The 10,550-nt window shown below is 36.6% G+C and overlaps 1 protein-coding gene across 1 annotated transcript; it reads right to left on the bottom strand.

The window, feature by feature from the left end:
* Positions 1-868: 868 nt before the first annotated feature.
* LOC107623513 (uncharacterized) lies at positions 869-5,184 on the bottom strand. Its single transcript, XM_016325820.3, has 6 exons — positions 4,706-5,184; positions 4,426-4,568; positions 3,647-3,790; positions 2,380-2,565; positions 2,150-2,274; positions 869-1,602 (listed from the first exon to the last, which is right to left on the bottom strand). Exons 1-6 carry the CDS (start codon positions 4,911-4,913, stop codon positions 1,377-1,379), a joined length of 1,032 nt encoding a protein of 343 aa, XP_016181306.1. The 5' UTR covers positions 4,914-5,184; the 3' UTR covers positions 869-1,376.
* Positions 5,185-10,550: the final 5,366 nt, after the last annotated feature.

The raw sequence follows: 10,550 nt of genomic DNA, 5'->3' as shown, positions 1-10,550 counted from the left end.
ACTACTCAAATATTTCATGGTATTAAAATTTATTTGTGTTTGTTAGTTGGGTATTATGCAAATATTCTGCAACATACACACTCCAAATAACTATCATAGGTATCAAAAAGTGTATTAAGAAAGATCCATATCTATGGTATTGATAGTTTATAAATATAGGACAATTCTCACCAATTGAGTTAAATCCACTTATCCACTCAATTATATAAGTATCAAAGCCTACCCTCTGGTTTATTGCGAACGAAATAACGAATTGTTGCCATAGGTACAAAAGCACAGCGTGCTTCAATTGGTTAAATCAATTGGAAATTTACATTTATTGTCTAGTTATGCAAAAAATGGTACAAATTTGTAGTACTTAAAACAAGATTGGTAATCCATATATGCCTCTTAATATATTGAATGCGTCAAGTATTGAAAAGGAATCTTTTAGTATTATGTGGGTGAGTGTGTAATGTGGACGTATTGTGATACTTAGAATTGGAGTTTGTCCAATCCATCTGACAGGACAAAAAAAAAAGATTGGTTGCACTCCAAGGCCAGAAGACCTGTTCTAATGGCATCTATGTGCCTTGTGGAAGTGCACCCGAGTACCCAGTTCGAATCTTAGCTGTGACTAGAAAACTCTTATAATAGAATTCATGGAAAGGGGAGGGTTTGTTAAGGGTGTAACTTGACAAAAAAAAATTGATTAAATTTTTTTCTTAAAAAACATGGGATTTCTGATATTTAATTTCTAGAAGTGTTTGTAACACCCCACATTTGATGTCAATTAGGTACATATTTCATTGAGAACTTTTAAAAGATGCAGTGATAAAGATCCAAACAAAGAGGGAGAGAAGTTGGGTTGAGGCCTGAGGGTACAAATACTACAAAACAATATTGTTTATTGCCCGATGCAAAAGTCACTTCGAGAAGCTACTAAGAATGAGTAAGAATGAGTTAACAGTGAACTTGAGTAATATAATTTAAATCCAAAAATATTATTTGTACACCAAAATCAACCAAAAAAATTAGCCACTATATATATAAATATATGTGTTATTTAATTTATTTTCAATGCGTATTTTGTATTTAACATGTATTTTTATACTAGTGGCTCATTTTGTTAGCTGATTTTAGTGTTCACATAGCATGATTGTTTAAATCCTGTGCTCAAACCTCAGTGCCATATAAAGAAATTAGTGTGCATAAATTCTGAGGATCACACGGGGAAAATGGTCATTTACACAAGGGGATGTTATGTACTTTAGAGAGAATGTGTGCTACTGCTTCTTTCATCAGATCTATAAGTGGACACTGGACAGTAATGGCAGCACAAGAAGTTTTCTTTCTAAATCTTCACTGCAATGAGCATGCCTAACCGCAGTGTAACTTCAAGGAGAGAACTTCGAGATCAACTTGTCAACATGGATAATGATATCATCTATTCGTGGACGAACGGTGGCCTGAGGCTGAAGCATCCAAGTCACAAACTGATGCAGCGCCTCTGGATACGGAGGCTTAGGTCCAGCTGGCCATTTCACCTGAGCATTTACAACAGCCAGTTGCAGGCTCCCGCCGGACTCGCCAAGTGCATATTCAAATGGAGATACCCCATACCTGCAAGATATCCCAGCCATTTCATCAAAAAGCCGCAATCAAACTTATAGCACTAGAAAAGAAGATAAAACACAAACCAAGCTAGTGCCATGTTTATAGGGGAGGTCAGGTCAGTGTCACATGTTGCAAAATATATGGATTCCGAGTGTCATGTAACCTATATCTTATGGAGGTTGGTGTATACTTTTATAAACGAAGGGGTGTTCTCCGTGTATAATATTATATAACCTCGTAGTAGAGATTATTTACCATGAACAAAATGACCAAACTAAGGCTATTGCATTGTCACAAATCACAATCTACCTTTATTGAAACGAGGAATGCTAGAGGACCATCAGAATTTATTGTCTTTGGCCATCAATTAGCTATCAATGTTTAAAAGTATGAGATAAAGTATGTTATTGGATTACTAGACTAAAGAAATTGAGTTGATGGCTAAGTGATGGCCAAAAACAATAAATTCTGATGGCCCCTTAGAATTTCTCTATTGAAAATGCACAACATACAAATGAACAGAATCGCCAAAAAAAAAAGGTCTGATCCTCACATAATCGCGTACAGTGTGCATCCAAGTGACCAAATATCAGTCCTCTCGTCAATATCAGCTTGGCTTGGGCAATCCCACAGCTCAGGAGCTCGGTAAGGGGCAGAGCAGTGTTCAGCCGCCCACTCCTACACAGGAAGTAGCAATCAGCAAGACAGAAAGCATGCTAGGACATTAACGTAAAACACAATTAACTTTTGTTGACGGAAAAAAAGGGAAAGAGAAAGAAGCACCTGCAACTGCAAAGCCTCTGATCGGGAGCGAATTTGCTTCCTGGCAGGTCGAGCACTGCCAAAATCCATCAGTATGGCAAGTGGCGGTTGGCCTTTTCTATGTGTTATGAGAACATTGCCTGGTTTGACATCATTATGTGCATATGGAGGATCTAAACCATGCATATGCTTGAGTCCTGCACAAAGCTGTTGGATTGATTTTACAGGGTCAAAAGCATAGTTATTTAACTTGCCCCAGCCATGAAATTGACCAAGGCACTGTGAACCAGTGGGTCACTTGTCAAAGCACTTGAACTAGAGTTAATAAAGTACTCCCTCTGGTCATAATGTCCAGTTATAATTGTGTTCATGCTTGCGGAAATATGATTAGAACATCTTGATTTTAGATAAACTCAACTGATTATACAAAATTAGCTTTATTAACTCTTCTTTAGTACTTATTTTCTCTTTCTACTAATCACACTTTCTCTCTCCTTTCTTTAATAGCATTTGTACCGAAAAGTTATATTAATGTTACCTAGCTTTTATAAATGGACACTTATTTAGACCAAATAAAGTTTTAGAAACAAACAGTTATTTGGGACAGCAGGGAGTAAATATATAAAAATTCAATTTAATAAATACACAAACATAAATAATTGACCCCAACAAAAGAGAAAAAAAAATGGATACTATGCAACAATAACAAGTTTGGCTCAAGTTGTAGTTGTCTATGCCAACTCTGTAAAATGTAATACGTTCAAGTCCACTTAGTGGAACTTCTCAATTTATGCAAAGATTTCTATGGTGCAAGGTTCATGAGTTGCTTCGCTAACTGGTTTAACTTTGACCAGCCGGTTCACACTGGTTTTCACCAGATCTGGCCAAAATTATCCAAGCTGAATGCTTATCTGATCCAAGCCAAGCACCAGACCAGACAAGCCAGAAATTCACTGGTTTCCTGTCCAAACAACTGGTCCAATCCAGGCTTTTTATAAGTGATTAAAAGGATTATAAAGAATTTAAACAGCTGTGGTCAATTAGGAGCAATGATACCTAAAGAACATTAAGAGTAGATATCAAAAGAGGATACAATAGACATCAAACTGAGGCCCCATCTCAGCCATTTAATCACAATATACTCCACAAATCTCCACATCATATTAAAATATAAACAAGTGATCATGAATTGAAAATCTTGGGTTGCAACAAGCAACAATTTATTCACTTAAACTCCACTACTTTCTTTCAGAATAAGGTAATAAGACAATAAAGTGGTTCTCTTTACCTGACTAAATATTTGAAGAACATCTGTGGTAGAATAGAACTCCTTCTTGGCTTTCATTGTATTAGCATTGTCAAACAATGTTCCATCCAAATGAACAGGAAATAGCAAGTAAGCTTCATGGGTCCAAGATGTCTCTTGAGTAGGCTGCCAGCAAAAAGCACATTTACTTAATCCACAACTAAAAGCATAGAGACATGTCAAGGAACAAAATAAACCCAAAAACAGAGAAATGCAGAGAAAAAAGTTACAAATTCCCAAGAAAAGAATATTAATATTAATATTACTATATTTTCTTTTTTACCCAAGCTAGAAAGTATTCTGAAATAATCCCAAAGACTAATATCGTATCTAAATTCCAAAACAATTTCTTCAGGTGGAAACCATGCGATGTGTGATGTGACCTTCACGGGCATCTCTTTACACTCCAAATTTTCGGTCTCTTTTGTAAATCATAATTGCATAAACAATTCACATGTATTGGAAATATCTTCAGCCGACAGAGCACAATTTATACTTGCAGATTGTACATTGACACTAACAAAATTTCATATGTTGGGTTACAACTTATAAGTTACCCAAAAAGTCTTCGTTGGAAAAGCCAGAATCAAGAAATAATACAAGCACATCATTCATCATACGGTCATTCTAGACTTCTAAGGTTACACTCTTGATTCATGTCTCTTAGTGACTTGGAAGTTGGAACCTCTACATTCTTAGCTGATACGCTAAATCTAAATTCTAGGACATGGAAATAAGAGTTAGTAGCAATCACTAGTTACCTTTACTGAAATGACTGCATGGTCAAGAAGTGGAAGCAGATTCGGATGACTGAAAAGAGAAGAAACACGGATCTCTTCCTTCACCAATGCCAATTGCTCACTATTCTGAATAAGAACCTTTTTCATTGCATAAGTTCCATCACCTGTGGAGAAAGAAAGAGCATACATACGATAGAAGATCCTCTTTTCATTATCATCAGAATTAAGATAACATTTCAGATCCAAGCAAGGCAGATAAGCAAAGAGTAAATCGAGTGGGTAAAATTGGAAATCGGCAAACCGGAGAGAAGAGAGGGATTCTTGAGCTTGTTGGCGAGGCCAGTGAGAGAAGAAGAGTCAGCGGGAACTTCTTTGACCAAGTAAACGTAGGCGAATCCACCTTCGCCGAGCTGCCGGACGACGCGGAAGCGATTCTCGTTGATCCAAACGTCGGCTCCGCCGCTAACGGCGTCGTATAAGGCGTTCAGACCAGAGAAGGAGCACCCCATCTCACTCGAATCACTCTTCGCATGCAGTGAGTGTTGTTCTGTTTTTGTTTTAAGATCGTGTTTGGAAGAGGCAAGTGATTTCTGATTCTGATTGCACGTTAATTGAACTCTACGTCTCTACGCAAATCAGAAATCGTGTGTTTGTTAAAACTTAAAACTTAAAAAGGAGAATGGCATTTGTAATAATCTTAAAAGAGTAACGAAAAATTTTCATTTTGTAAGGAAATCGTTTCAGGTATATAAGAATTAAGAATGAAGCCTATTTCAATCTAAGTATTTTGCTACTTGAATTAGAAAACTTTTATCTCCTTCCCTCTCACTTTTTTTATTTGTAAAATATATTGAATATCGTTTTTAACAATTTATTATGATAAAAAAATCTTATTAAATTAAATAAATTTATTATATTTAGTTCAGCTTAACTCATATTTATTAATATATTATTACATGTGAAATGTTGAATTAAGTTTTAAAGTGGTCTCTGAAGTTGCACTTAAACTTTAAAATGATTCTTAAAGTTAATAGTTATTTAATTTTGCCCTTAAACTTGCGCTCCAGGACTCATACTGATTCATAAGGCGCTTTCTGTTCATTGAAACACTAAAAACAACGTCATTTTGTATTTATTAAAAAGAAAAAAGAAAAGAAGAAAAACATGCTCTTCTTCCCCTTCCCCAATTCGAGGTCCTTCCCCTTCTCCTTCTCTTTCTCTAACCTGAGGTCCTTTCCTTTCTCCCTCCCCCTCCTTCTCTCCCTTCCTCTTCCCTTTCTCCTTCTCCAACCTGAGGCCCTTCTCCTTCTCCTTCCCCTTCCCCTCCCCTTCTCTAACCCGAGGCTTCTGCCACCACCTCTCGTCGGCTTCCGTCACGGCGCCACGTTACTCATCCCTTTCCCAATCTAGTCTCTCGTCTCTGTCTTTTCTCTTGTATGGGTTCTTTTTTTTTTCAATTTTTTTTATTGTATGGTTTTTTTCTCTGGCATTTGTTTTTAACCCTATTTTTGTAGTCCCTTTCTTGCTTTACTGGAATCTTTATTTCATTAGTTCACTACATAAAGTCCATGTAATTTGAAAGCATATATAATGTCTCTATGCATTTGTTATTCTGTACGGAGTGTATGAAGAAAAACAAAATAAGGTAATGGAGGAATTAATTTTGGGATTAGGGAGACAGGGGGAGACAGAGAAGAGACGAGAGAAGAAGGAGAGGCAGAAAGAGATAGAGAGGAGACAAGAGTTTAAGAGATTAGGTTGGGAAGGGGGGCATGCGGCGGGCGCGGCGCCGTGACGGAGGCCGGCGAAAAGCGGCAACAGAGAGAAAGGGGAAGAGAAGGGGAAGGGGCTCGGGTTAGGGAAGGAAAAGGGGAGGCTCAGTTTTTTTTTAATAAATATAAAACGACGACGTTTTAATGTTCCGATGAATGGAAAGCACATTAGGGACTAGTATGAGTCTCAGAGTGCAAGTTCAAGGATAAAATTGAGTAACTATTAACTTTAAGGACCACTTTGAGGCTTGAGTACAACTTCAAGGACTAATTTGAGACTTAACTCATGAAATGTCTAATGATACTAAATAATTTTGTTATGTATGTTATTAGTCAATAATACAAAAAATGATAAAAAAAAATTATTACAAATATCTAACAGAATCCGATAATATCTTTTAGAGCTAAGTCTTAAAGTAGTCTCTGAAATTGTACTCGAGGCTCAAAGTGGTTCCTAAAGTTAATAGTTACTTAATTATGTCCTCGAACTTGCACTCCGGGACTCATAGTAATCACTCAGACAGTTTTCGTCAGTTAGGCCCATCAGAAAGCACATATGAGATCGTTGACACGCTTGGGCTATCTGATGTGGAAGAGAAAAGATTTTGGTGGCCATTTGGTCCCTGAATCATTTTGAAAAACTTTAATCTCTAAATTTGGTGAAATTCAGTGACATTGGTCTTTTCTCTTCTCTCCTTCTCTGCCACGATCTGCACCACCATCAAAAACTTCACCTCCACCTCAACCATACGTGCTGCCTTTGGCAAATTTTTCATCCCCAAGTCCCGCATCAGTGCCGCCACCAAAATATTCAATGCATAGTAGATGAAATCTTATAATATGCTTGTTTTCTTGTTGAAGACCAGTATAGCAATTATGTGATTCAGGTTGGTCATGCACTTTAAGGCAATTATAACTTACTCTTGTCCCCTTTAAAATATTTTTTATTTTCTAATTCATCTTTTGATGTTTAATTTATAAAGATAGAACTCTTTCTTTTAATTTTTGGATTAGTTATTTTTCAGCTAATATTGTCTTTCAGCATTGCATTACAGTATGATTTTTTTTCTTCTGTAGCTTATGCTGTATCTGAGGTCTATTACCTTATTAAAATTTTTTCTCATATTTTGGACTCTATATTGTAGACAGGTTTGATTTTTTTTTTTTTTACTCCAATTATGAATCTGTTGATGCACATCTCCAATTTCTGCTTTGATTAGTGTTAGTTATATATTCAAGTCTTGCACCTGAGTGGAGAGATTATTTTTGTTACTAACGCGAGACAATAAATCTCTAGTTATCTGATCCATGTATTCATCCCTTTTGACTTTCTTTTTCTACCTCTATTTAGTGTCTTTCCCTTTTTTTTATTTGAATCAAATGCTTGAATTGAAATTGCAGCATGTTATGGAGAAAGGAACACCACATGAAAGGAGTCAAATTTTAAGTAAGTTTATTGGGAGTATTATGCAACTGGGTAAGCATAAGTATAGATATTAATATTATTGAGAAGTGTTGGGAACATGGTAATGAGATTGAGCGAGATGCTTTGCTTGAAGATTATAGGTTATGTGGCTGAGAATGTTCTAGTCTATTATACGAAGAGATGGGGAGGGGTGAGGAGGAATTTATGGTGTGCAATACTGTAAGCTTGTAAAGTTCCTATGAAGATAGAGAGGACAAGGTTTGCAGAATAGATGCGACGAAAAGAGAAGAGAAGAACTGCATTTATTGAATCAAATTTAGGGATTAGGGTTTTTCAAATTGATTTAGAGACCAAATTGCCTCAAATACCTTTTCTCTTCCACATCAGATAGCCGTTGGGCTTGCCAGTGTGTCAGGACTGATGCCACATGTGCTTTTCGATGGGGCCTAGCTAACGGAAACTGTTCGAGGGATTACTTTGAGTCCCAAAGTGCAAGTTCAAGGATATAATTAAGTAATTATTAATTTCAAAGACCACTTTAAACCTCGAATGCAACTTCAAATACCATTTTGAGGCTTAACTCTACTTTTTATTACAAAGGTATTTTCTAATAGATATTAATTACTTGGTAATTTTTTTGTGTTGAAGTATTTGATAGCATTATTCTTATTTATTTGGCATAGGTATCAACTATGTGATGATGATGATGTAAACTTAGTCAGGAGATGGCATAATTATTTTTCCAGAATTCATGTTTTAGAATTATTTATTTTTTTGGTTGATTTGTGTGAGGAGGATTCTTTAGAAGTTGGTGATGATACCAGTCAGGTGGAACTATGAGAAAGAACATTATAAGATTAATAGTTGATCTAAACATGTCACTTAAGGACAGTAATGATGGGTCAAATCATGAATATCCAAATATATCGCCAAAGGACATATGGCAAGTAGATGTTGAAAGTCACGAGGATCTATAATTAGAAACCCAATTATCGATCCATATCAAGTTAACCCTGTATCCAATTGTTAGAAGGTAGAAACTAAACCAGTTGATATACTTGATGATGATGAGGAGGAGGATGTTGAAATGAACTATTTCACAGACTCACAATTTACACTGATTCAGATTGCTATTTTTCAGCCATATGATCATTCCCATCACTTTACCATGTTGAATCTCGATGCAATAAACTAAGATTTGTCTATTGGTTAGGGAGGCCCCGATGATCCGACCAATGAGTTCATAGTTTGGCAACCGTTTGAGAACAAGGAAGAAGTTCTTATGACAATAAAGACGTATATCATCAGGAGATCCATAGAGTATAAATTATTAGAGAGTTACCATTTGAAATATTTAATTTAGTGCACTCAATTTAAAGTGGGTTGTCAATTGTTCATATGCATTTTCTACTATCAAAGACCCGAAAAATAGGAGTTGAGGAGATATAATAGTCCTCATTCTTGTATACAAACATTAATAGGGTAGGTCATCGAAGGTTGGACTCGAAGGTGATAGCTCAAGCGATCTTTACAATAGTAAAAGCCAATTTGACCATTAGCATAAGGGTTATGCAAGGATCTGTTGAGACCCACTTTGACTACAAAGCATCATATAGAAAGGTTTGACTTGCAAAGCAGAGGATAATTGCTAAAATATACGGAGATTGAAGAAAATCGTACAATAAACTTCTTAGGTAGCTATTTGCAATGCATATGTACTTACCAGATATTTGTCAAGACATTGTCTTTAGTTATATATGCAGTATTAAACAAATTTTTGTTCTAACAGTTGTTATGGTGTAAGCACATGATGTTGCCTTATGTTCTAATAGTTATATATGCCCCGTTTCTCCCCTCGAAGTTGCACATGAGGTAGGTGGTCATCCTCTAGCTTATGCAACTGAGGAGAATCTAGATGATATACAGGAAAATCATGTGGTATATCGGCAATAACTTGATCTTGCGGATCTCCCTCACCAACGAACACTAAATGTGCCCACTAGTAATACCACAGCAAATACTCCTAGAACGGGTGCAAATCGAAGTTGTGATGCAAATGTAATCGATGGTCACCTTGAGCATGCTACATGTCATACTAGCCCTGTAAAAACTCTGGATACCACTCACCTCTTCTCAATGACCATTATGACCGAGCATCTCATCAATGTTCAATGTTGCTGTAGGGATATGCTGATCAGCACCAAACTGCTTGACCACACAGTCCACTTGATGCTACTCGATGATTGGAAAGCATAGTAGAGAGCACACAACATTCTACATACTCTCGCCCTGTAGTATGCTTTCCGGAATGATGTGCTGGAAGAGCGGATCATCATACGGAATCCATTCAACCTGCAAAGAATCCACGTTAGAAAATACATAATAATGCAATTATTCATGAACACTTTTGTACTTAAACACAAATATATGGATTTCATACATCGGTCATCCTAATACTGTTAAGAACTCGTCTCCAAATCCTCAGCCTAGTCTCCTCACGGTCCCTAGTAGACTCGTATCCCAACCACCTACAAATCCCATTAGTTCTCATAAATTAACATTCTTATTAAAAATCTTTGAGAACAATGAAACAAATAAAAAATACCTTTGAGCCAAGAAAAACCTCTTCTCATTAAATCATTTGGGTCAACAAGGAATGATGCGATGATACGCCCAAGATAGGAGTAAACCTCTGCATCCACCCAAGTTTTGCTGCCTGCTATGTGTGGCTCGACACATCTGATGGTAGAAAAAGGCCAACACAACCATATCCCAAGACATCTGTCTATACCAATCAAGATCTTCTAAAAGTGGCAACCACCTCATGTGGACTTGAGAGTCTAATGCATCCGAAAATAGGATACCTCCTATAATCTGCATGATCCCTCCCTCTGGTGCATGTTCCTCTGTGGAGTCTTCATCTAAACCCTGACATACTCTCTTCTGGA

This window comes from Arachis ipaensis, chromosome B10 (assembly GCF_059453495.1).
Source record: "Arachis ipaensis isolate K30076 ecotype BB chromosome B10, ASM5945349v1, whole genome shotgun sequence".
Taxonomy (NCBI): domain Eukaryota; kingdom Viridiplantae; phylum Streptophyta; class Magnoliopsida; order Fabales; family Fabaceae; genus Arachis; species Arachis ipaensis.
This window is presented reverse-complemented; position numbering and strand designations above follow the sequence as displayed.